At 42.7% G+C, this 26,418-nt stretch overlaps 1 protein-coding gene and 1 long non-coding RNA gene across 3 annotated transcripts in view; one reads left to right on the top strand and one right to left on the bottom strand.

Annotated features, from left to right (window-relative positions):
- FBLN1 (fibulin 1) overlaps positions 1-740 on the bottom strand; it is a 57,437-nt gene extending 56,697 nt beyond the window's left edge. Inside the window, exon 1 of one of the 2 annotated variants that reach the window (XM_026702451.2) lies at positions 278-740. In XM_026702451.2, the coding sequence (XP_026558236.1) occupies positions 278-359 (82 nt within the window). In that variant the 5' untranslated portion in view covers positions 360-740. The remainder of the gene's footprint in view (positions 1-277) is intronic. The other variant, XM_026702471.2, reaches the window with a different exon arrangement.
- LOC148125552 (uncharacterized) lies at positions 673-16,476 on the top strand. Its single transcript, XR_015743778.1, has 7 exons — positions 673-736; positions 6,874-6,961; positions 10,349-10,497; positions 13,950-14,023; positions 14,719-14,824; positions 15,444-15,769; positions 15,917-16,476. It is a non-coding gene; the product is annotated as an uncharacterized LOC148125552 (long non-coding RNA).
- The last annotated feature ends 9,942 nt before the right edge of the window (positions 16,477-26,418 follow it).

Here is a 26,418-nt window from a genome sequence, read left to right as displayed (position 1 = left end):
CGCTCGTCCTCTAGAGGGTGGCAGGAGGGAATTATCTCGCCTCCCTTTTGCTGCCCTCCGGCGGCGGCTCGGCGTTTTGCAAGCCCGACGAGGCGGCGCGGCATCCCTAGGCGGGAAGGCACAAACGGGGGGGCCTCGAGCTCCTGCGCGTACGCCCCGTCCTGGAGCTTTCCACGCGCCCGGGCGGCTCTCCGCATCCAGAGAGCCGGGTTTCCGCGCAACCCTCCCTCTCCATAAGCCCGCCGCGAACTTGGCGCAGCGCCTTTGCTCTTATTACCTTGCGCCCGGCCGGAGGGCAGCAGGAGCAGGAGGGCGAGGAGAAGCAGCGGGGACCAGGGCGGCCGGCGCGGAGGGTCCATGCCTTGGGCTGCGGGGGGGGAGCGAAGAGAAGCCGTGGAAAATCCGAAAGCGCCCCTCACGCGGAAAGCTACTCTGCTCTCTCTGCTCTGCTTTCTCGCGCTTGCCGGTGCCGCCTCCTCCTCCTCCTCCTCCTCCTGAAGTTGGGGTTGTTGTAATCACTGGTTTCAAAGGGCTCCCAGCCGCCCAGGACCGGTTGAGAAAGAAGCCTGGCGAAGGATTTCCCGACCGCCGCCCCCCCCTCAAACACCACCCCCGCCGCCAAAAGTAATTTTAGAACGAGTTCACCCAACGCCCCCTTTCCCTCCCTTCCTTCCTTTCAATTATCCCGCTTGCGAGAGGGCTCAGCATCGTCTGGAGGCAGGCCCTGTCCTGAGTGGTATGTTGAATCCAGGGGTGGTCCTTTTTTCCCCCACCCACCCACCCCCTTTTAACCAAAAAAAAAAAAAACACCCTTGTGACTTAGAAAGCTTTGGAAACAAGGCAGAGGTTGCCTCAGCTTTCCTCTTGCAAAACAGAAAGGGAGGATTCTCTAAAAAGTGGGGGGGGGGGGAGAAATGCCCAAATTTCTCCGCATACTATTCTGCACATGCAAAAAAACAAAAAAACAAAAACCAAACAGAAAAATAACGCAGATCGAGGAGGTTCGGGGAGAGTGGGGAATTAAAGGGAAGAGTATCCTCGTTGCAACGGGAGGTAGTTAACAGTTTAATCTTTGGAAAGAGCAACGCCTGAAACAAACTAATAAGGGGAGAGAAGTAGGTCGCTTTTTTGTCCTAAAGTAAGCACGTTGAGATCTGGTTTTATCTTACTCAATCGTGGCTAAAATCCCTCCATCTCCTTCTTCTGCCCCTTCAACAAGCAGGAGATAAGAGAGGTCAGATGTCATTTCGGGAGCCATCCTGGTTGTTGTTGCTTGGCCACAGCTGGAGAATGTATTCCCACCTCCTGGGTCAACTCCCCTTCAAAACTTAAAAGCACATTATTAGTCCTAGGCCGGACATTTCATGCTCATTTCATATTCCCTGCCTGGGGATTATTAATATGCCTTAAGGGAGCAGAAATGTGCAAGTGGTAATTTCTGCATTCATACCTTATTTTACTACTTTAGTATTGAATGCCTGTTATCCAGGTTGCAGCATCTAGCCTGCCTTGGCTGGTTGCAAACAAGCAGAATATAAAGTCACGAAGAATTTAGCTAAATTCCAGGCAGCTTATTTCATTTTCATGTGAGGTGTATATATGTGGAGGTGTTTCTAAAAAGGCTTTACTCGGCCTGTTGCAGCTTCCATTGGACAAGGTGTTCAGAAGTAACCCTTGACAACTTTTCTAGCGCAAATGCGCTGTTTGATAGCAGTCTTCCAATATTTGAGGGGCTGCCACAGAGAGGAGAGGGAGTGAAGCTATTTTTCAAAGCACCTGAAGGCCAGACAAGGCATAAAGGATGGAAACTGAGCGAGGAGAGATTCAACCTGGAAATAAGCTTTCCAACAGTGAGAACAATCAACCAATGGAACAGAAGTTGCCTTCAGAAGTTGGGGGAGTTTCATCACTTGAGACTTTCAAGAAGAGACTGGACAGCCATCTGTCAGAAATGGTGTAGGGTCTCCTGCTTGGGCAGGGGGGTTGGACTAGATGACCTACAAGGTCCCTTCCAACTCTCTTAATCTCCAGTTCCAGGATCTCGGCAGGTATTGATGTCAGGCTGATAGGTCTGTAGTTTCCTGGATCCACTCCCTTCCCCCTTTTGTAGATTGGAACCACTCTAGGATGGTCCTGGCAATTTAAACTCATTTAACATAAATAGGTGTTCTCTTCCAATTTCTTGCCTGTTGTGACTTGCATTCCTATTCTGTCTCCTACAGTGCGGTTTTTGGTAGGTTGGACTATTTTTCCCCTTTTGCATGAAAACTGATACGAAGAATAAATTAAGCAGTTCTGCTTTTTCCCTGCTACTGGTCCCTTGCCATCTTCTCCCATTAGTGAACAGATGACTTTTTTCCTTGTCTCGTATATTGAAATAAGCTTTTTAAAATTGCTTTAACGCAAAACCTTTGGACATCTGATTCAACTCAGCAATCCAATCAGCAAACAGTGTTTTATTTCATTGCCCCTTCTATTGTGCTTGGCACACCGAACTCACCCCACTGCTTATTTGCTATTCAGGCTGCTCCTAAACTCAAGATTATTTGCTTTTAACTTGCTGACTTCTCCAGTGACATTTCCAGGAATGGAGCCAAGTTTTGCTCAATTGCAGGTCCTGTTAAAAGTCTCTTACTCTAGTTAAAGGCATTGAACCTCCGTATCTATGTATTACCTTTACTTTTCATTCTAGTCTATTTTATTCTATTCGTATAGAGAACTGTTTAACTCCTATCTCTATCCTTCTGTAAACATGTTCTTCCCTTGACTCTAAGCCATAAATCCTGTTAAAGATTAATAATAGGAACACAAAAAAGAAAAGGCAGGAAGAAAAAGTTTTGATAGTTTGCAAAAGTTCTAAGAGAGATACAACTGTTCTTTGGGCTGCTAGTTACACCCCTAGCCAACTACTGATAAAAAAAATACTCAAGATATTTATTGCAGTTGTAAATCTTTCACCAATGTAACACAAAGCACACTGAAAAACAAAGATTTCTGTGTGCAAAAGAAGCAGAAGACCTTATCCAAAGAATTCAAGTGACAAGCTGCAATTTCAGGAAGATCCAAAGATGGTCCATTTCCTGTCCAAGGATTCAGGCAACCCAACCACAGAAGAGAGAGTCGCAGGTAGAAAATCTGATCCTCTTTTTTGTCCATCTCTGATGCCTTGGATATGAGCTTCAACCAACCAGAATAGGGCTGGAAGAGATCTTGGAGATCTTCTAGTCCATCCCCTGCTCAAGCAGGAGACCCTATACAAGGGGTCTTCAAACTTGACAGCTTGAGAGGGCGGAGCTGGCGTCGTGGCGGTACAGCATGCGATCTTGAAGCTCTAAGATCGCCGCTGATATCTGCAGGACAGTCCCACCGGATCTAAACCACCCCGTAGAGATGGTGACTGAGGAGGGCGCATCCTGTCGATCCCAGGAACATTGCAAAGTCCCTGGTAGATCCAGGAGAGGCAGCCATTAAAGCTGCTGAAGCTGGGACAGCTCTGGAACGGAAGAAAGCTGGAAAGAAAGTGTGTCAGTTTGGCGAGATAAATTTCGACTTATTATTTTCTGGAGAGAACACTCTAAAAGACTAAAAGTTCAATTTAAAAGTGAAGATAAAAGTGGTCAAGCGGCGAGATTAAGCACAAATTAAACCTGAAAGTTTTTTTTTTTCATTTTTTTGGGAACTTTGGATTTTTGTAAAAACTTTTCAATTTTTAAACTGGACTGGTCTTTCCTTTTTAACTTTTATTTTTTCCTTTTAAAATAACTCTTTGGAAAAGTTTTTTTTTTGTTGTTTCTTCTTTTTAACAACTTTAGACTAGTTTTATTTTTTTTATTCCTGACTTAAATATTAGAGGGGAAGAGAAAGGAAAGGGAAATAAGTAGCACTGTCCCTTGGAGGCTTGGATACACAATTGATAAATGAACAAGAACATGTATGCTGTGGAAATGCAGAGAAGAAGAAAATTATTCAATATTATTATGGAAAATTGTACCATCAAGAGAATGTTCAGGAAGGAAGAATTCAACAATACCTACAGGAAGCAAATTTGCCCCAGATACCCAAAGATATTGAAATAATGTTAGAAAGTAACATAACAATGATGGAATTAACAGAAGTTTTTAAAAAGCGAAACATTGGGAAAGCACCAGGTCCGAACGGTTTGCCAGTGGAATTTTATAAGATATTTCAGGAAACATTGAATCTTCACTTATTAAAAGTTATGAATGAAGTTATGACAAGAGAATACCAAAAACATGGTCAGAAGCATATACTACACTTGTACTGAAGGAGGACACAGACCCATAGCAAGTTAAAAACTACAGACCTATATCACTTTCAAATTCAGATTATAATTTTTTTGCTTCAATTCTGGCAGAAAGACTGAAAAGCTACTTAAACAATTTTATTCATCCTAATCAAAATAGATTTCTGCCGAAGAGACAAATTAAAAACAATATGAGAATAATTTTAGATACACTGGAATACTTTGAGGCACATCCTGAAAAACAAATGGCTTTGATGTTTTTAGATATACAAAAAGCTTTTGATAATGTGAACTGGCGTTTTATGCTGCTACAATTGGACCAAATGGGCTTTGGTAAAAAATTTACTCAAGCCATAGAAACGATTTATTGTAAACAAACTGCAAAGGTTATGATAAATGGAGAGTTAACAGACTTTATAGATATAAGAAAAGGGACTAGACAAGGCTGTCCACTGTCGCCTCTGTTGTTTGTGTTAATACTGGAAGTGCTGAATAGGAGTATCAGAGAGAGAGAAAGAAATAAAAGGAATGAAAATTTAAAAAGAAGAGTATAAATTACAAGCTTTTGCAGATGATCTGGTATTCATATTAGAGGATCCATTGGAGTCAGCATCTAAACTGATAGAAAAGATAGAAGAGTATGGGAAAGTAGCAGGTTTGAAAATAAATAAAGATAAAACAAAGATTTTAACAACATGTTAGCAAGACAATAGAAAGAATTGGAGGAAGTTTTGGGGATCCAGGTCACAAATAAGGTTAAGTATTTAGCGATACATATAACACCAAGATGTAGCACACTTAAAGAGGATAATTATCTTAAACTCAAACAATAGATTGCAACAGACTTGATAAAATGGGAAAATTTACAATTATCATTGATTGGGAGAATATCTACAATTAAGATGAATGTATTGCCTAGAATTTTATACTTATTCCGGACAATTCCAATCAGAGTAGGGAAATAATTTTTTTAAAGATTTAAACAAAATAGTGCCAAAATACATTTGTCAGGGGAAAAAAGTGAGAATACAACTTAAATTGTTACAAGATGCAAGAATAAAGGGAGGATTTGCTTTGCCCAATTGGGAATTATATTACCAGGTGACGAGTTTGATGTGGGTAAAGGAGTGGATAACACTAAGGAATACTAGACTTTTGAATTTAGAAGGACATGACCTGCTGTTAGGGTGGCATGCCTTCCTCTGGTATAAGGGAACTAAAATGCAGGGGTATTTTAGATGTCATATTTGAGAAGCGTTCCTGAACTGCGAGAAGATAAAAAAGCAATATTATTTAAAAATTCCACTATGGTTATCTACTATTGAAGCTTTTTCCTATTCAATAATATATAAAAAGGAACAAACAGACAAGATGAGATATTGGTTTTCATATTTGCAAGTACAATCTAGATTTGATAAAGATAAAACAAGGTATTTATGATAGGTTGACTGATTTAGATAAAATTTTGACAGGTACTGATGAAAAAGTAATGACAAAACTATGGACATTTGCTGGAGTTTAAATTAGAGGAAGAACAAGTAAAAGAAACAATGATTGCGTAGGGGAAAAATTTGGATATGGGATTGATCTAGATCAGGGGTGTCCAACCTTGGCAACTTTAAGACTTGTGGACTTCAACTCCCAGAATTCCTCCTCCAGTCATGTTAGCTCAGGGATTCTGGGTGTTGAAGTCCACAAGTCTTAAACTTGCCAAGGTTGGACACCCCTGATCTAGATAAATGGCAAAAATTGTCTCAAAATTATAAAATGACAATGTCAACTGCGTATAAAGAAAATTCATATAAGATGTTTTACAGGTGGCACTTACCCCGATGAGAATTGCAAGGATGTTCAAGAATAAATCAGATAAATGTTGGAAATGTCATCAGATACCTGATTCATATTACCATAGATTACTAAGCCTTACAATAAAAGTTAATAAATTGATATAGAATACAATATAAAATATATAACCATTGGATGAATGTATAAGATTAAACCATAATGAAATTTAGAATATCTCGTATAAAATGATGGAAAAATAGTTTAGTCAAATGAATGTTTAATAATTGATATTACATAAGCACAAGCTAGATTGATAAGGTGAGAATTTATAAAACTTGTGAGTAATGATTAAAAAAAGGATAGCACAAAAGATTGTAACCAACTGACACACCGTATGTATATAATTGAAATAGGGTTTTATGTTTCTATGTTTTGTTTGTATGTTTGTTGTAAAAAATAAAAACTTTAAAAAAAAACTTGACAGCTTGAAGACTTGTGGACTTCAACTTCCGGAATTCCTCCTCCAGTCATGTTAGCTCAGGAATTCTGGGAGTTGAAGTCCACAAGTCTTAAACTTGCCAAGTTTGAAGACCCTTGCCCCATACCATTTCAGACAAATGACTGTCCAGTCTCTCCTTAAGAAAACTCCAGTGATGAAGTACCATCCTACAACTTCTGGAGGCAAGTTGTTCCACTGGTGAATTGTCCTCACTGTTAGAAAGTTTAATTCCAGGTTGCTTCTCTCCTTGATTGGTTTCCATCCATTGTTTCTTGTCCTGCCCTTCTGGTGCTTTGGATTGAACATGCTTCTTTCTTTCAAGTAGATGGCGTCTCTTCCTTTGTTCGTCTCTTCCTAATTTGTGACATGTTGTTGGCCCTGGGATCTTGCATCCTTACTTCACCTGATTCAAGGTTGGTACCTGTGTGGCCTCAGGTGTATGTTCTTCAGTCAGCTCCTTCAGTCCTGGGGCCTTCTTGGGGGAGTAATGAATGGTAGGGATGACTAAAGATGAGACTTTATGAAAACAAGCCTCCTTGCTGTGGAGAACCTGCAGGAACGAAGCCAACAATTGTGGCTGTTGGTCAGACCATGAGATGTTAGGAGTTTATCTGTTTCATTTGTGATGCCAACCAAAATAATAAATGTCTGGCTGCTTGTTTTTAACCGAAAAACAAAAAAAAATGCCTTTACTATTGAGGGCACATCTTACGAACAGCTGTTTTCCAGGGTGTAACTGCTGTCTCAATCCCACTATTTATAAGGTAATGTTGGAGAAGTCCAGAAAGAAGAAATAAAAATAAACTTTCAGCCAGGAGGATAAGTTAATGGAAAAATCCTTCATTACATTTTCATTTGCTTTGGTATTGTAATCTTTTGCATTTTAGGTAGCTTATGAAGTAGTAGCTGATAAATACATGGAAACTTTAAAAAGCATCTTGCGCAGTATGTAGTGGAAACGCCAATAGTACAGGTAGTCCTTAACTTACAACAGTTCATTTAGTGACTGTTTAAAGTTACAATGGCACTGAAAAAAATGACTAACAACCAAATATGGACTAGTTGCCAAGCATCCGAATTTTGATCAACAGGGTCATAAAACTTGCAAATGTGACGGATGTAAGAAAATGTGCATAATTAATATAGAAATTGAATAAGAATATGGATAATATTGTTAAATAAGCCTTGAGAATATTTAAAGAAAAGTGAAATAAGCTATGAGATGAAATTGTATAATATAAGAGTAATGAATATAGAAATTGAATAAGAATATTGATAATATTGTTCAACTATTCATGAGTATATTTAAAGAAAAATGGAATAAGCAATAACATGATATGAATTTGGATATGAAAGCTGAGTGTGTAATCATGGTCACGTCTGTACTGAAATGTGAAAACCTGGTACCACATTGTTCACCTAATGAGATGTTTTTAAAATATTAAAAAATTACTGTAAAAAGAAAAAGAATTTTGATCACAGGATCATGGGGATGCTACAAAGGTTGTAACTGTGAAAAACGGTCATGAGTGGTTGTTAGTCAAGGACTACCTGTATGCCTATTGTGCTATTTCCTTTCAGGACTAGCAACATTATGAAGAGCATGGGAAAGGCACAGCAAATAGTAAACTGAAAGACGTTAAATGTGTGCGATCAAAATCTGCCCTATTTCTACATGTATTTCATTGTTGTTGTGGTCACCATCTCAATATTTTTTCTTTAACCATTCCCCATGGGCAGCTCTTCTGGGTTGGCATCTAACCACTTGGTAGGACAGCAGCAACTACTTGTGAAGAGAAAGAACTATTGGTGGTCTCCAAGGAAGCTCTTTGACATGAATAGAAGCAGTGGATAAGTTCATAAGCAGACAAGGCCATCTCAGCGCAGGGTTTGGTTGATTGGCTCAAATTTTAGGTCTGGAAGGAGGACAGGAGGTGATAGGACCACAATCTAAGTTTTTGGGGGAAAGAAGTTCCAAAGGGCAGACACCACAGTAGAAAAAGTTTTCTTCCTGGGTCCCATCAGATGATTTTCCTTAGTAAATGGGACCCATCACATTCCTGCCAGATCTGATGGGAAAGGTAGGTGTACCTGGGGAGAGGTGGTCCCTCAAATAGGGGACAGGATTTGAGGGACTAGGGGACTGGAGGATAAAGCATATGAAGAACGGTTGAAGGAACTGGGTATGTCTAGTTCCGTGATGGCAAACCTATGGCATGCGTGCCACAGGTGGCGCGCAGAGCCATTTGTGTGGGCATGTGAGCCCCAGCCAAATTTACCTGCACTGCGCATGCGTGCTTCCCAGCGGGTTTTGGGCCTGTTTGAGACCTTTTTTGCCCTCCCGGGAGCTCGAGGGAAGCCTCTGCAGCCTTTGGAGGCCGAAAAACAGGCCCTCTGGAAATACCAGAAGTGCCGAAACCGGAAGTGGCAAAACAGGCCCGCTTTTCGGCCTCCAACGGCTGCAGAGGCTTCCCTCGAGCTCCCAGGAGGGCGAAAAAGGCCTCAAACAGGCTGAAAACCAGCTGGGAGGCACGCACATGCACAGTGCAGGTAAGGTGGTGGGGGGAGGTCTTGCATGTGCATGTGCAGGGGGCGTAGGGCACATTGCATTGTGGGTGCTGGTGCATGTGTGCTTTTGGCACACCACAACAAAAAGGTTCACCATCACTGGTCTAGTCTAATGAAAGACAAGGGGAGACATGATAGCAGTGTTCCGATATCTCAGGGACTGCCACAAAGAAGAGGGAGTCCAGCTATTCTCCAAAGCACCTGAAGGCTGGACAAGAAGCAACGGGTGGAAACTAATCAAGGAGAGAAGCAACTTAGAACTAAGGAGACATTTCCTGACAGTTAGAACAATTAATCAGTGGAACAACTTGTCTCCAGAAGTTGTGAATGCTCCAACACTGGAAGTTTTTAAAAAATATTGGATAACCATTTGTCTGAAGTGGTGTAGGGTTTCCTGCCTGGGCAGGAGGTTGGACTAGAAGACCTCCAAGGTCCCTTTCAGCTCTGTTATTCTATTCTAAATATTTTTTTAAATCAAAATTTCTCAGTTGTATTTCAAATTTTGTTGGAAGTTACATGTGGAGGGACTTTTTTTTTCAACTAACTAGAGAGGTTGCGTCATCTTTGGTCCTCAATGTGAGGAAAAAAATTCCTGAGGGAATGTGGGCTGATGAAAGAACTGATAGCCCATCTCCCATGCCTTTTATGGGTCAAAATGTGCAAAATGTACAACAACAACAAAAAAAGAACCAAAGAAGGAGAACATTTTCTTAGAAATGCCTGAGTTCCAACATAGTCCATATGCAGTCCCTTATCTTCCTTTGGCTAAGGATGGGGAAAGGATTTTATATTCAAAGTCTTATGTAGTATGCCTCCCACATCCCTTCAAGGATTAGTTAAGAAGATCAAGGATTGCTCCAGTCTGAAACAATTTAAAGGATGTCTGTTCCCCCAAGAAGTGGGTGGAAAAAGCCTCCATTCTGATCCTGGGTGTCGTTTCCAGAGACAACATTTGGTTCTTATTTTCAGAAGATAATTGCACAAAGTCTAGCAGTCAAAAAAAAAAGAGATGAAACAAAGAACAAGACTTATCATTATGCCACAATATTTAGTCAGACATGCACCATTCCAAAACTATGTGTTACTAAGGTTCTCAGAAATTCGGGTTATCGTTATTCAGCATGCCCAACTAAAAGTTACTGTTTGGTTTCCTCAGTGTTATCAGAATGAGCTAAACATTACCCTTTTTGTAGTAATGGAAAGCTAAGAGGGTGTGTATGTTTGACTCTTAGGATTATTGCAGAAAAAAATGAATTGCAATCAGTCTGCCTTCCATAGAAGACCTGTATATTGCACTGGTCAGAAAGTCAGCTGAGAAAATAACTACAGACCCTTCACATCTCAAACATAAGCTGTTTCAACTCCTCCCCTTGGGACGCAGGCAAGTCAAGGACTATCTGTGTTATGTAGATGCCAGTGGTGGGATTCAAAAAAATTGTACTACCGTTTCTGTGGGTGTGGCTTGGTGGGCATGGTTTTGTGGGCGTGGCGGGGGAAGGTTACTGCAGAATCCCCATTCCTTCCCCACCCCACTAACCTGCTTTTCAGCTCGGTTCTCCTGTGCAGGGCAACAAAGCAAGACCCAACTGATCAGCTGGGACTCAGGAGGCAGAGAGTAGATGAGGGCGGGGCCAGTCAGTGGTGGTATTTGCTGGTTCTCTGAACTACTCAAAATTTCCGCTACCGGTTCTCCAGAATTGGTCAGAACCTGCTGAATATCACCTCTGATGCCAAAACAACTAAACACATAGTTATTTCCCTCATGCCCTCACTCACCTGAACACCTAATCCTCACAGCACTGTCTTATTTCAAAGTATATTCACCCATGTTGTATGGCTGTAGTTTCTCATCTTCTCTACTACCTCTTGTTGGTATATTATTATGATTATTATTATTGCTCTGTTGCTTTGCATGGACGTAAGAGCTTCTGTACCAGAAATAAATTCCTTGTGTGTTTAATCATACTTGGCCAATAAATCCTATTCTATTCTACTCTACTCTACTCTTTCTATTCTACTCTACCCTACCCTATCCTACTCTACCCTAGTGGTTTAGAGAATTTTTTAAAGCTACAACTGCTACTGAGAGGGAGAATAACAAATAGTGTCAGATTTGCATTCCTCTCCCCCACCCATATTTTCTTTCAATTATCACATACACTCAGTCCTGGCCATATTGTGATCAATTGAAAAAAAACTTAAGACTAACCAGCCAGCAATTAAAAAGAAAAATAATCTCCGTATTAGTTCTCAGTGGCATTTATCTATCAGGTGGGTTCTCCAGATATCGGTGAACTTAAGTCTCAGCATCTTTCATCCTTAGTCATCCTTACGTTCAGCAATATCTGTGTAAATCCATGATGTCCTTCTTCTCTCCTTTGCTTCCTACTGGTAGTTAGATTCTATAGAGCAGGACTGTCAAACTCCCGGCCCATGGGCTGGATGCACCACATGCTGGCCACACCCACACCCGGTTTAGCAAAGGGGAAATAAGTCCCGATACATCATCACATGATGATGCCGTGACGATGTGAGTGTGACACCCCTGGTTTTTATGGCACCCATAATAATTGCCCCAAGAACTTCCAAAGTCATGTTGACCACTCTCTGTGGTCTACATAGTCCCTTAGAGTTCTGTTTGTGATGGCCTTCCACTGGGTTAAAAGGACAAAACCATGTTGAAGGTGGTAGAACTTCAGCTTGATGCAGCATGTGTGACTGGGGAATTCTGGAAGTTGAAATCCACACATACATAGTTGACCTGGATCATGGCAAAGGAACCAATATTTCCAGTGGATTGAGGAATGCTCCCAGATTTTCTGGAATTCCATGGAGGAAGAGACGGCTCCAGGGAATCCAAAACTGATCCGAGGGGATTAAAATGCACCACACTCATTGACAAAGGCCAATTAATTTAAGCCCCCGTGAGTTGGAGGCTTTTCATCTCTTGCGAAAGAATTTTGATCTCAGGCAGCCGGGAATTGTGCAAAGCATATGGTACCCGTTAGAAAAGCTTTGAAAGCTCTATTGCAAATACCGTGCAGATTGCAGGGAACATATTAGAATTACAGCGTTAGTCACCATATGTTTTATTAGTCAGGAAGTGGGTTGAGAGACCTGGCAACAATCAGCTAATTAAAATATGCAGGCAAAAAGCCCACGCTTTTTTTGGCACTTCGGGTTAGAAATATGCAGAGTGAAATGGAGAACTGCTGTTTGTGGCATGCACATCTGTTACATCATTTTGCCTGTTGTTTAGATTTTGATTGGCATTAAGTGCAGATGTACAACGACAGGGTCAAACTGTTTAATCCCAGAAAGAATTTTAAGCTGCTTTGGGAATATCATTTGCTGAATCTGGGATTTGTTTCTCACTGAAATAATAAAATATCTATCACCATCATCATCATCATCATCATCATTTTAGCCCAGAAGTCTCCAAACTTGGCAACTTTAAGACTTGTGGACTTCAACTCCCAGAATTCTCCAGCCAGCATAGCATGTTTCCAACCAATACAATCCTGATTTTTTTTTTGCCAATTGGGCCTGCAATACTTGATAATGCTGTTAATCCATCTTATTTTAGATCTCCTTAGTGGATGCTTTGGATCAAGTGGGATCCATTCTATGACCGCCTCAGTCCACCTGCCCTCAGTTCCTCTTGCTACCTGACCTGCCCATTTTCATTTCCATTCTTTTACTCTCTTTGATGATATTGTATAGAATTACAGTAACTTTACTGATGGGAGAAATTTCTATAAATGGGTGGGGGTTTTTTTTATTCACGGGCTTATAAATTTTTTTTTAATGAGAATGATACCTTGTTGGAATTGAAAAAGATTTTGGATGAAGGTGATACAACTGATTTCTGCACTATCAATCCAGCTTTTAAAATATCTATTTACTGTTTGAAATAAAGCTCATTCATATGATAAAAAAAAAAAATTCTAGAGAAAGAAAATAGTAGCAGTCCCTCTCAGCTGAAGATGCTAATGAGCATTTTTTTTAAAAGATAACGTGTCTATGTTTACAATGATTAGTTTCCGTTTAAGTTTCCTGTTCTGCATCTAAAGCTGTAGACTGGCCCACGTTCTGCCTTAAATTAGCAGAAGACATCCCTAGACACAAAGCCTATTTTTGAATCTGCAGCACTGTTGCTGGAATTGGTTGCAAAATTCTTTGGGAAGGGAATGGACCTGGAGGTGTTCTTTCCTTCTCCAGGATGACCTCAGCCCCCTGGAAAGTTCTCCTTCTGGAGGTGACAATGGATGAGAAGCTTTTTTTCTCCCATGTGTGAATCCCAGTCTCAGAGGGGCACAATATATTCCCTGGGATAGAGAGAAACTCAGAAGGGTTTTTCAACCTTCATTTCTGAAAGGGAGAACCCAGGGGATTCTGGAGGCAAAATACCCCCCCGACTCCCACACTTAGACCCTGACTCTTTCCCATTGCAGCAGGAGTACAGCGTCGTCCAGGGCTTCTCTTCCATCACCACTCTGTTTTAGCTGAAGCAGAGCGGGCAAATGTCAGTCCCAAAGCCAAGAAACAGGAACCTCTACAGCCTTGCGGTCTTGGGAGGGAGGCAGGTGGCAATTGAAGGGAACTAAAGCAGGACAGAGAGACAGGAGCAGTGAAGGGAGGAGAGAAAAGCTGCCCCTAGACTGTCAACATGCGGCCTGTGCAAAGGGTCCTTAACTTGGGGCTTGGTTTCCTTTCTACTGACAGGGAAGCTGGAGGAAAAGAGCAGGTCAACAGGGGCTGGGAAAAAGAAAAAGGGAAGGGCTGGAGCAGCCTGGCTGACTTTCCCCTCTCTCCACTCTTGTTCCCTGCCAGACTCTGATGGAGGACAACAATTTAAGCAGCTTCACAACAGGACTAGCTGCATTACTTGCTATTTATGACGTCAGGTCAGCCTTTTCTTCCTTTTGCCTGCTATTCTCTTGGGAAAAATGAACCCGAGGGCTGTTACCCAAGATGGGCACTGACGCCTCTTCGTTCCTTTGATCTCACAGCAAGGTTCCCCCAGCCATGTGCCCCCACATTGAGCCTCCCCTCCTGGAGATCTCTGGGTTCATGTGGTCGTCCTCCATGTAAAAAGGAGACAAGAATGTTTCAGAGGTACCAGCAACTCAGCAACTTTTCTGGGACTTCCTTTCTGGTATTGGAACAGCTGGGAAAACGTTCCACACATCATCATCTCTGTCTTTCATTTCAGGGAGAGAAGTTGTTGGAGGAGGAGGCCTTTGGCCTCACGCTCCGAGGCCTTCTTCAGCAGTCTGCAACAATGGGGCATTTAATTTTTATTGTGAAGGGAAGGGTGTTAAGTCTTAAAGTCCCAGGGGAGCTTGAAGGAAAATTGGGCCGGTACAAACATGCACTGAATTGGGTGCTAAAACTCCAGTAAAATGCTCCACTGGGAACAATCTAAGTGAGGGATTGTTTTTGAGGACAGGCATCAAGTAGCATGGGAATTGGGCTTGTCACAGGAGCTGTTTCCCTTCATGCCAGGACCTCTTCACAAAGAGGCCTCTTTAACTGTAATGCTCAATGGCCACAATTGCAAATGAGAGACCAAAAATGGACTTCTTTGTGTCTCTTCCAGGTCACCGAAGCCCAGTAGGCGTTTCCACAATTTCCAGTGGAAATTGCGCTGGCTGCAAATGAGAACAGATTCATTAATGAAGGTAACTTTCTTTTGAAACATTAAGGTGCATGCATGTGCGTGTGAAGGTATCATCACATGAAAGACAACAAGCTCCCGCATTGTATCCCAAGTTGGGTTCAGGTACTCCTCAACTTTCAAATGGCCACTTAAACACTGTTCAAACTTGAGACACACTGGAAAAAAGGTACTTATGACCCATCATCAAAGCTACGACTGCCGCACCAACCCTGTAGTCCTTTGATTGCATTTTGGGTGCTTGCCCATCACTCCACACTTATGAGCAGTTGTAGTGTCTTGTGGTCATGTGATCATGTTTTGTAATGTTCTTTGTTGCTTTCTTGGCCAAAAAAAGAAATTGCAAAATTGATCTTTGGATAATCTGGATTTAGACTCATGACCAGATTATTTGCTTTAGGACCAGGTGATTCACTTAACAACTATTATAAAAATGATCTTAAAATTTGACCAAAATTCTGGACTCGATGTTGTCGTAATTGTTGTAACTTGAGGACGACCTGTTTGTGGTTTCTAGGAGTGTAGCCAAGAGATCAAATTGCAACATCTCTGTATCCCTCAGGTGTTCTCACTTTGTTGATAGGCAAAGGCTTCCCTTCTTTTACCACCGTCTTTCCTTCATTTTTTTCACCTTTTTTCCCATGCAGGTGACATAACAGTAGAGGAGCTGTGACTTCTTCTCCCCGCCACTGTATAGCCAAGGATGAACAATGGATGAAAAGGACTTCGACTCTATCTCAAGGAAAGTCCCTTCGTTTCTCCCATCTACAATTTTCAATTATTAAACATAATTTTTGTATTTGCTCTGTCCTTCTCTTCTGACCTTAAAATACAGAAAGTTCTGATACGTTTGCTTTTAGATCCATGCAACATCAGTGATTTGAAGAAAGGAGGTCTCCGCTACTGATCTCCACCTTTGATGTTTGAAGATGGCGCTGAGGCCATGCGGCTTGTGGAACAGATGCAAACTGTGGTCAGTTTTATTGTGCCGCAGCATGTTGGTGGTGTGGAGGGCTGGACTAAGAGACGCTTGCGTTTCTACAAATCTGGGGTTTTTTTCCCCTCTATCGAGCATATGGTTGAAACTGCTTTTTGTCATGTGGTTTGCCTCTCTTTTTAGGCCATGCAGCAGGTTGGGACAGGAATGAACGTGGTGCCTGTAACTCACCTGCTTTCTTCGACTGTTGTTCACCGGACCATCAGGCTGGAAGAAGGATCAAAGACCCTGTGAATCCACGGACTCCACTGACGGATTGACTCGGAGACTTGATGGCAAAGGATGACACCGTTCAGCTGCTGTTTTCTTGTATCCGTGGGACATTTATATGGCTTCCGTTATATGCCACGCATTTAAGGAAAGCACAAGACGAAGGAAACAGAATTTTAGCAAAAAGGACTATATTAACTACCTTGCAAATCTTAAAAAAGTTCCCACCGCTGGTTTTCACTACTGCATCTATTACAGCAGCGGCTTCCTATGTTTCTTCCTCTGACTGTTCAGTGACTGGCGGCTCCTCCTGCTCTTGTTTCATGGTTCCCTAGGCAGCATCTCTTCCCCTCGTTCTCCAGGGTCATCCCCACATTCCATTACACTACAGATTGTATGTACGTTTCCAAGACAATTCTTCATTTGAAACGGATGTTCTTCCAATACAGCTCTGTGGGGCATGATTAAATTGATGTTTTGAGTATTGTATTAGTTTATCAAAGTATATGATACAGAAATAAAAAGAAATGAAAATAATGAGAAAAGAAAGGAAGAAAAGGGAAAGAGAAAAAAAATCGTAGGAAAAAGGAGAAAAGAAAAAGTATTGATTCCGACTCATTTGGCATCAGTAAAATAAAGTAATAACATACAACCTCAACGTTTTATTTTATATGATGATACATACTAGGGGGCAAAGCCATTTATTAAAGGGGACAAAGTGATTCATATGTCGCAGCAAGCAAAGATTATTATTAATGGAGACTTATCTAAGCCATGTAAAAATCCAAAAGGGTATGAGGGTTGACACTGACACAAAGTTTAAAAAGATAGACTCAAGGTCCCGAAGGATCTTGACAGACTTGAGCATTGGGCCCAATCCAACAAAATAAAATTCAGTGGTGAGGAAAGTAAGATCTTACACTTAGGGAAGAAAAAAACCAAATGTACAAGTGCAGAATAAGTGATACCTGGTTCAACAGCAGTAATTGTGAGACCGATCTAGTTGTCTGAATGAACCCCCAATGAAGTCAGAGCCAGCAATGTGGTGCAGCTTGCTGAATCAACAAATAGATATTATCAGGATGTCCTGAAGTACCACTACCACTTTGTATTGCACTGCTAAGACCACATTTGGAATACTGCACCCAGTTTTGATCACTGTGATTCAAAAGAAGATGTTGAATCATTGGAAAGAGAACAGAGAACAGCAACAAATGTGACTGGGGACTGGAGGATAAAGCATTTGATGAGCGGTTGCAGGAACTTGATATATGTAGTCTAGAGAAAAGGAGGAGTTGGAGTGACATGGCAGGACATGAAAAAATGGAAACTTGAAACTAAGGAGAAATTTCCTAGCAATGAGTACCTGTATAATTGTTTTACTTGTCTATATATGTTATAGTTTTCTAAGTAGGAGCTTATCAACATTTCTTTATTTCTTTCTAAACAATGACTTCTACATTTTACATTACAGATCCAAAAAGACAATCATACACACTTCTTTCATCATATAAATGCATAGATAAAGTTAATCCCAAAGGAAAATCTTTTAGTGTTGGCAACTCAGAGTATTAATATTATTTTAGGAGAAGCTCTCTAGGTTTTCTTGCAGCATCCACAGCCTGATTCCGCAGCCAGGCAGGGAAGGGCAGCTGGGGCAGCGAGCTCAGGGTGGCAAGACTGGTGAGGGTGGCTGTGGCTGTGGCCGTGACTGGGTTGGAGCAGTGGAAGTTCCTGGTTGGTGGCTGAGAGAGTTCAGGCAGTCAAAGGAATAGATGGGGGGAGACAGATGGGGTGGGGAGCTGGAGGCAGTCCCGTAGATTTTGGAGCCTCAGGGCTAGAGGGAACCAAGATCGCTACAATAAAATGTGAATGTGCCCAACGAAGACCGGTAAGCTGCCACCTCTCTCTCCTGCTAAGCTTCTTGCTCCATCTTCTCCCAAAGGGACAGTTGCTTGTCCATGAAAGATTCCAAGACCCATCCAGCCTGGATTCTCCAACCCCTGGTGCGTGGAAATCCAGAATCCCGCCCGGGGCTTTGTGGCGAGGATTGCAGCAAGGGGCATCTGCTTCTCCAAAGGCTTTGGTGGCTGAGTCGACAAAGACACAACAAGTAATGACATTTTTGCCAAGGCTGTGATTGTGGCTTAGGCAGATGATGGGATGAAGGTTGGATGGTGTGTGTGAAGGCAACAGTGAACGTTCTTGTACCCCAAGGATGAAACGCTAGGACAGACTCCATCAGCTTTCTCTTTAGTTTGGAGAAGCTGCCCTTTTGCCCAGCTCTTACAGGGTATATAATGCTCGGTTATCTTCGGCTTTTCCTTGAATTTATTGGCAAGAGGCTCTTCAATGAAAGGGATTTTTCTTCCCATTTAGGTGATTAAGATTTCCATGGGGTCTGAACAGAAGACATGGCTGCCTTGAGGATTGGGCCCTCTTGTCACACGGATCCTGGATCTCTTGGATAAAAGTGGAGATTCAGGATCGGGACACTTCCTTTTAAGGCCCTTCTTGGGGGGTGGGGGGGTCTTCCAATGGAGAGGCTCAATGGAAGAAAAAGGCTGTTCGGTGTCAGCAAACTCCGTCAGAAGCTCCTTCAGCATATGGCATTCATCTTGGAAGTCTGCCAAGGGTGGTCCTTCATCTCCTGCCTGGGAAGGAGGTGACTCGTGGTCCTCCTCCTGCCCAATATGAGCGCCCGGCACTGAAAGAAAGCAAAAATAGAACCTATGATGGGCGGATTCCAACCAGTTTGCTGAGACAAAAGCCGAACCACTTTTAGGCTCCCGTACTTCTCTCACTTCCCCATTTGCCCCCGCTCTTCTATGAGAAAAGGACGGAGGATTCTCTTCGGCCTCTGCAGACTATTCTCCGACGAGCAACTTCATTCCTGGACCACAGCGTTAGAACAGGCAATCGACAATGTACGAGCTTGTGAATTCTCTGCAAAGTTGGTTCAGCTGAGAAACACAAGGCCAGCTGGCAAACACGGGCAGGAATGAAGCAGAACGACTTTGGAGAACGTCGGAGTGACACCAGGATGGAAAGGTGCTTCTTCTGCCAACCCTTTGCAAGAGATGAGAGATGTGGTGAGGAAGCTGAGCTGCCTCGAAGTTCTAACTGTCTCATCACCTTTACTTCAGGATTAGTTCTGACCTGTAGGTGGTGATGTAACTAAGTTTGTTGCCTACTTTTTTTCTGACAGGTATCTGGATTGGTAACCATTATTGATGGAGAATAAATCCCCATCGTTCTTTATTTTTTTAAAGCACACCGCAACATTTCACGCACATTGGAAAAGCATGAGGAGGGTTAGGGGTTATTTTGATTTGCGGTAGGGTTTGGGTTAGGGATTTAATTTGATTAAATTCAATTAAGTTGTGGAGCTTGCTTTCCTTCATTTCATGTACTGATATCTTACCTCCCCCCCACCTCACCTTCAAGTTATCTTCATTAATGAAACTATCCTTATTTTCAGCCAGCTGAATTTCAATCGGAAATTGTGGAAAGGCCTACTGGACTTCAGTGAACTGGAAGTGACGGAAAGAATTCCATTGTACTGTTGCCAAAGTGACTTGCAGAGTCATTCCCTGTTCTTCTCTTGGCCTATTGACGCCAAAGGACGTGAACTCCCAAGATCTCCAGGAGGCAAGATTCAACGTGTGGATCCATGGCTGGGGGGAACCTTGCTGTGAGATCAATGGAAAAAAGAAACATCAGTGCCCACATTAAGCGAACAGCCCTCGGATTCATTGTTCCCAAGAGAATAGCAGGCTATTAATAAAAGGCTGACCTGATTTCATAAATAGCAAGTAATGCGGCTAGTCCTGCTGTGAAGGTGTATAAATGGTTGTCCTCCATTAGAGCCTGGCAGAAAACAAGAGTGGAGAGAAGCAGAGAGAGGAAAGTCAGCCAGGCTGCTCCAGCCCACACATCTTCCTTTTTTTTTTTTTTCCTCAGCCCCTTTTGACCTGTTCTTCTGCTACAGGGTCTCTGTCAGCACAAGGGAAATTTAGCCCCAGTATATAAGGATCCTTTGCAGGGCCAGGTGATGACAGCTGCATTCTGTGCCTCTGATGGAGTGGTTGAACTTCCACTGACCCTTCTGGAAATGCAGGGGCAGCTTTTCTCCCTCCCTCTACTGCTCCTGCCTCTACGTCCTGCATTGCTTGCTTCCAATTGCCACTGCCTCCCTTTTACTTACCAAGACAGAAAGGCTCTAGAGGTCCTTGTTTATGGGCACCGGGACTGCCATTAGCCCACGTTGCTTCAGCTGAAACAGAGTGGTGACAGAATAGAGGCCCTGAGCCGTGATGTGCTCCTGCTGCAACGGAAAATAGCCAAGTTGTAAATTGTGGAGGCTGTGGGGTGTCCTGCCCCAAGGATCCTCCATGTTCTCCCTTTCAGAAGGGAAGTGTGAAGCTCTTCTGGGCCTCCCTCCATCCCGAGGAATCTTTTGCAGGACACTGAGACTAGGATTCACTCACACCTGGGGGGAAAGCCCAGCCATGGGAGCCCCTAATTCTAAAGGGTACCTATTGGTTGGCCTGTCTCCCTGGTCCTCTCGTGGATTTCTTGCCACAAACGTTAGTTGCTCTGTCAGTCCCTTCTACGGCAGGCAGCTTCATGTCGCACATTGTCTTCTTTTTCAATGTCCCTTTTCATGAAGGGAACTTCTTCTTCCTGGTGCTGACCCTTGTGGAGAAATCTGAAAAAAAGAGAGGCAGTTGCTGGGATCCTCCGCAAAATTTTAGGTCTCCCCCAGACGAAGAAAACCCTCCAAAATCAGGCCGCCCTTTGCAGCATTCTTCCCCTTGAGACCCCATTCCATATATTGGAAAGCTTTTTCTGGTTCACAGAGCTGGGTGGGTATCCTGGCCATGAGAGATCTTCTCACTGGGGCCTTAGGCAAATCCTGCTCTATGTATTCTCTCTCCTCACTTCCCCATATAAATAAATATAAATATAAATATAAATATAAATATAAATATAAATATAGGCTTGTGTCTTCGGCTCTGTGGTGAGCACAACCAAGCCCCCACCTGAACAGAACACACCTCCAGCCAATCAGAACACGGTCAACCCCCAACCAATCAGAACACAGCCAAACCCCCTACCAATGAGAACACACCCCCACCCAATCAGAACACAGCCAAGCCCCCACCCAATCAAGTCACACCCCCACTAGCAGTTAAAAGGAAGAAGCAGCTGCAATCTCACATCACTCTGAGAAGCACAGAGCTGAAGACACAAGCCTGAAGATGATGAATGAGACTTCATTGAAACGTTGCCTAGATACTTCCAATCTTACGCGGGAGAAAACCCGAATAACCAAAGATCCATAGATAGATAGATAAATATTCCTATTCTATTCTATTCTGAAGAGCCAAATGGAAGCAGGAGAACTTGTGGGGAGTCAGTATAGACAGAAGAGCTGCAGGAGGAGGGGGTGCTTGATGGGTCAGGAGCAGCTTGGCCTCTGACTCTTCCCTCTATTTGACTTTGAATCTTTCACCCTAAATGCCCCAGCACAATTCTAAGCATCTACTCACCGCATTGCTCCACGTTTTGGAGTTCCATGTCAATAATAAACCTGACTGCTTCACTCCCGGGAGTCTTGGTCCTGTCCTTCAGTCAGCAGGTTGGAGAACTTCGAGCACCAGCTCCTTCATTGCTCATCTTCCTTCCTTCTTTTCTTTCCAAAACACGGAAAAAAAAAACACTTGAAGAATGCCCTAGAAGAGAGAAAAGGGAATATCAGGAAAGGAAAGGATTCTATTTTCTACAATCGCTTTGATTCGATTGAACACATGTTCAATCACGTATCAACACCCTGTGATGAAAGAAACCGGAGCAGAAAACTAGTACTCCTGGCTTGGACTCTTCACTTTTAATTTGGGTTTGGTTTAACATTACTGGACATGTTCCATAGGAACCTGAGTTGATCAAATTTCAAAGGATTTTCCTCATTCAGAGGTTAAGGATGCTAAGTGATCCCCATCAATTGGAAAGTAATCAGTCCTGTCTTTTAGCACCAATCAGGTATGAAAGGTAAAACTGCTCTGGAACACCTTTGCCTCTTATTTATCTTTCCTAAAGGGACCCCAAATGGCCAAATTCCCACCCCTGGAATCTCCCAATCCTCTGAGAAGTTGGCTTAATGGGGAAGGTTATCCAGAGTCCAGGAGCCCTTCTGAAGACTACTTACATCTTGGAAGCCATCTTCACTCAGATCACTGAGAGCTGACAGAAACTGACAGTTGAGCTGGATAGATGACATCATAAAGTCCGTAGAGTCCTCAAGGATAGGATTTTGATCTTCTTTGGGATCCTATCCAAGATCATCATCTTCACCTTTTCTACACACATGAATGCCAGAAGAAAGTCTCTAGGAACCTACAACAAATCACCAAAGCTGACTATTTCTCATCTTTTGGCACAGAAGATATAGCTTTTGGTTGTAGATTGCCTCTTTATATGGAAGCCCCACTCAGCTAGCTGACTGAGCAAGAGGCAGCTTCCCGACCAATTCCCTTTGTATTGCCGTGCTGTGTGCTTTTTATTTCCCCCAATATACATGAGCCGGCAGTGTGCAGCAGCAGTCAAAAATGCCAACTTAATCCTAGGTTGCCTTAACAGAGGGATAGAATCAAGATCATATGAAGTATTGGCACTACTTTGTAAAGCCTTAGTAAGACCACACCTAGAGTACTGCATCCAGTTTTGCTCACCATGTTACGGAAAAGATGTAGAAACTCTGGAAAGAGTGCAGAAAAGAGCAATAAAGATGACTAGGGGACTGGAGACTGAAACATATGAAGAACAGTTGCAGGAATCGGGTTTGTCTGTTCTAGTGAAGAGAAGACTAGATGCGACATGATAGCCGTGTTCCAATATCTATGGAGCTGCCAAAAAGAAGAGGAAGTCAACCTATTTTCCCAAGTATCAGAAGGCAAGACAAGAAACAATGGATGGAAAGTCATCAAGGAGAGAAGCAACATACAACTAAGTAGAAATTTTCTAAAAGTGAGAAAATGAACCAGTGGAAGAGCTTGCCTTCAGAAGGTGTGAGTGCTCCATCACTGGAGGTTTTAAAGAAGTGATTGACTAGGTATAGGGTCTCTTGCTTGGGTGGGGGTATTGGATTGGAGGATCTCAAGGGTCTCTTCCAACTCTATTATTCTGTTTTGTTAGTCTCTTATTCTTCTACGATCCCATCAAGCCAAAAGGAAGTCAGGAATGATATAGGATCTCTTGCCATGGGCAGGGGTTTTGGTTTAGAAGACCTTCAAGGTCCCTTGCAACCTTATTATTCTATATTTTAGGTTCTATCTTCTATGATATGATATCTGATTTGTACAGTACATTTTTAAACATAGTGTTTTAGTAATACTGAATTTTCAGGCGAACTGTTTAATGCGGATCAAAGGAGCAATTCCCATTCCGATTAAGAGCTGTGTTGATGCAGTGGTTAGAATGCATTATTACAGCCTAATTCTGCTGACTACCAGTAGTTTGATTCTCATCGACTCAAAGTTTATTCAGCCTTCCATCCCCCTGAGGTCAGTAAAATGAGGACCCAGATTTTGAGGGCGATATCCTGACTGTGTAAACTGCTTACAGAGGACCGTAAACAGGGGTGGGATTCTACAGGTTCTTACCTATTCTCTAGAACCGGGTGTTAACTTTCTAAGCAGTTCAGAGAAGGGATTGTTGGAAGAAATCTTTTGTTTTTTTTCTACCCTTCGTACATTCTTGGCAGTATGCCTAGACTTGCTGTCTCCGAAGGAGGTGTTTTTTTTTTCTTTGCTGGGACTTTCTTAAAGGGGAAGGGTTGTTTTAAGCTTTTTACACTGCTGTTGAGAGGAAATACTCCCCTGTTGGAGTTAGCGCTTTGAAGAAATAATTGAATAATGAAGCAGAGCTGCCAGGAAGAAGCTTTTAATGACAAGGAACCAAGATGAGTGACATTCAGCCAGGCTTCTTGGCTAGCTAGAAAGATTGACATTCAAACGTGAGTTTACATTCCCTTTCTGAGTTTTGATCTAAAACTGGTGACCATTCAAAGTTACAATGGCGCTGAAAAAAGTGACTTATGACCATTTTTCACATTTGCGACCACTGCAGTGTCCCCACTGTCATGAGAGGCCAGGTGGGGAGAAGTGCCCCTTGATGTGAGTGTTGTTGAGTTGGCCATGTTCACCTAGTCACATGACCAGCAAGCCTCGCCCACCAACTAAGCCACGCCCACAGAACCGGTTGTTAAAAAAAATTGAATCCCACCCCTGGCCATAAAGCACTGTGAAGTAGTATATAAGTCTAAGTGCTAGTGCTACTACAAGAGTATACAAGTAATTGTGACAGACTAGCAAGTAGGAAAAACAAAAATAGGAAAGTGGACAGCATTATTACTTAAAGTCCATAACTTTTTATAATTATTAGCATTATGAAAAGGTACTTAGAGGTTCCCCATCATTAATCAAACATGCTGTACTCATCTGACCTATTTTCTTAGGTGTACATTCATGTTGTGGCTCCGGGCTTGGATTCAGTTCCTGTGACTGATATGAGTTCAAGTGAGGAGGTCATGGCAGAAAAATATGAGCCGGCCTGGCTTAGTGATTGGACTGATAACCAGGATGAGGAGATGGACGTGACAAAGGACGACAGACCTGATGTATTAGAATTGTCAGGACCTTTGACCTCCTCTGGTTCCTTATCTGATCAACAGCCGGGAATGGCTGACAGGGAAGTTTTGAGAGAGTCTTCTAGTGGAGACGAGAACTTGGAAAATTTGTGGTTAAATGTAAAAAATAGAAGACGGTTGAGAAGGCAAAATCAGCTGGAGCGAATGAGGAGAGCGAGTCAGTAAATTAGCACGTTGCCTCAATGAGTATAAAAGGACACAGCTGGGCTGGTACATTTTGCCAGGAACAAAATGACTATTTGAGTGAAGACGTTACAGCAAGAAGCTCTGAGACTGGAGATTTATTGCCAGGACTGGTTTGCCGGACAGAGTAAAGATTTATGCTGTGGTTTCTGCCAGCCGTTATCTTGTAAGACTTCTTTCCGTTTGATTTAATTGTGAAACGGCTGCTTTCTGTTTTGTTCATCATAACACATTCATATCCCACCTTTATCACTTTTACAAATAACTCAAGGCAGCAAAAAAAACAAAAAAAAACAACGTACCTTTCTCCTTCTCTTTTCCCAACAGCAGCCAAACTGTCAGGTGGGTTGAGCTGAGAATGACTGGCCAGCTGGCTTTCATGGGTAAGTCTCCAACTTTTCTAGGCTGGTCTCTTCACCACGAGGCCAAAGTTGAGTTTCTACAACACATGATGAAATATAGGTGTTTGGCTTCCTTTAACAAAAAGAAAACAGATGAAGAGCACTTTACTATTGCAGATAACTTATTATCTGCAGGATTCACACAAAAGGCATAAATTATGATTCAGAAACTACAAGCTACCTTTTGGATTAACCAGTTGCATCTGAACAACGTAAGAAATCCAGGGAGTAAAGTAGCCCACGAGGCACCAAGGAAGGCAAAGGGCTTGCAAGAAGGATTTTCTTTCCTCATCTCCTAAGCCCACCACATCTGGGCTGCAAAAATCCCGATGCCAGTCAGTTAACGGGGTCTTGTCTCTTCTAGATACAGCAGTCTGTCAAGGGAGAAGAAGCCTTGGGGCTGCTGACTAGTCTCAGGTCAAAGAAGGAAGCCCTTATGTCTACGCTGGGCCTTTTCCCCTCATATTTTTCAATGGAGATAAAAGCAGCAGCATTAGATAGGCTTTTCTGCCTCATGTTTGCTTCAAATGGGCTCCTGCAGGCCCAGGCAGGATTCGGGCAGTTTATAATAAATAAATTAGACCCCAAGTCAGTCAGTCAATCAGAGTAGAACTGGAAGAGACCTTGGAGGTCTTCTAGTCCAACCCCCTGCTCCAGCAGGACACTCTATACCATTCCAGACAAGTGACTGTCCAGTCTCTTCTCAAAAGCCTCCAGTGATAAAGCACCCACAACTTCTGACGGCAAGCTTAATCATTTACCTTAATCGTTTTACTCAATTGTTGAGAAAAATCTGTGTCTATAGGTGATTCTGAAAAGAGTGTGGAATATTTTTGTCACCACAGCGCTTAACCTTTTATGGGATTAAAGTCAATGTCCTCTCTGGGTCCTTCTCTGGCCTGCCGAGCCCTTTGCTGCCCCTCTGGCCCAGCTTTCAGGCTGAGCCCTGCCATTTTCCTTTGTAGCCAAATATGTAGCCAAACAGCAAGGCTAACAAAAGATACAAGGCCTAAAAGGGAGCCATCTTTGAAATGGCTGAAGAATTGAGGCCTAGAGGGAAGAATCCAGGAGCCCAGCAGTGAAGTAGAAAACGCCTCATCCGAGGGCCAGAAAGTCGACCT

This window comes from Pseudonaja textilis, chromosome 5 (assembly GCF_049901715.1).
Source record: "Pseudonaja textilis isolate UNSWEBS1 chromosome 5, rPseTex1.2, whole genome shotgun sequence".
Lineage (NCBI taxonomy): Eukaryota > Metazoa > Chordata > Lepidosauria > Squamata > Elapidae > Pseudonaja > Pseudonaja textilis.
This window is presented reverse-complemented; position numbering and strand designations above follow the sequence as displayed.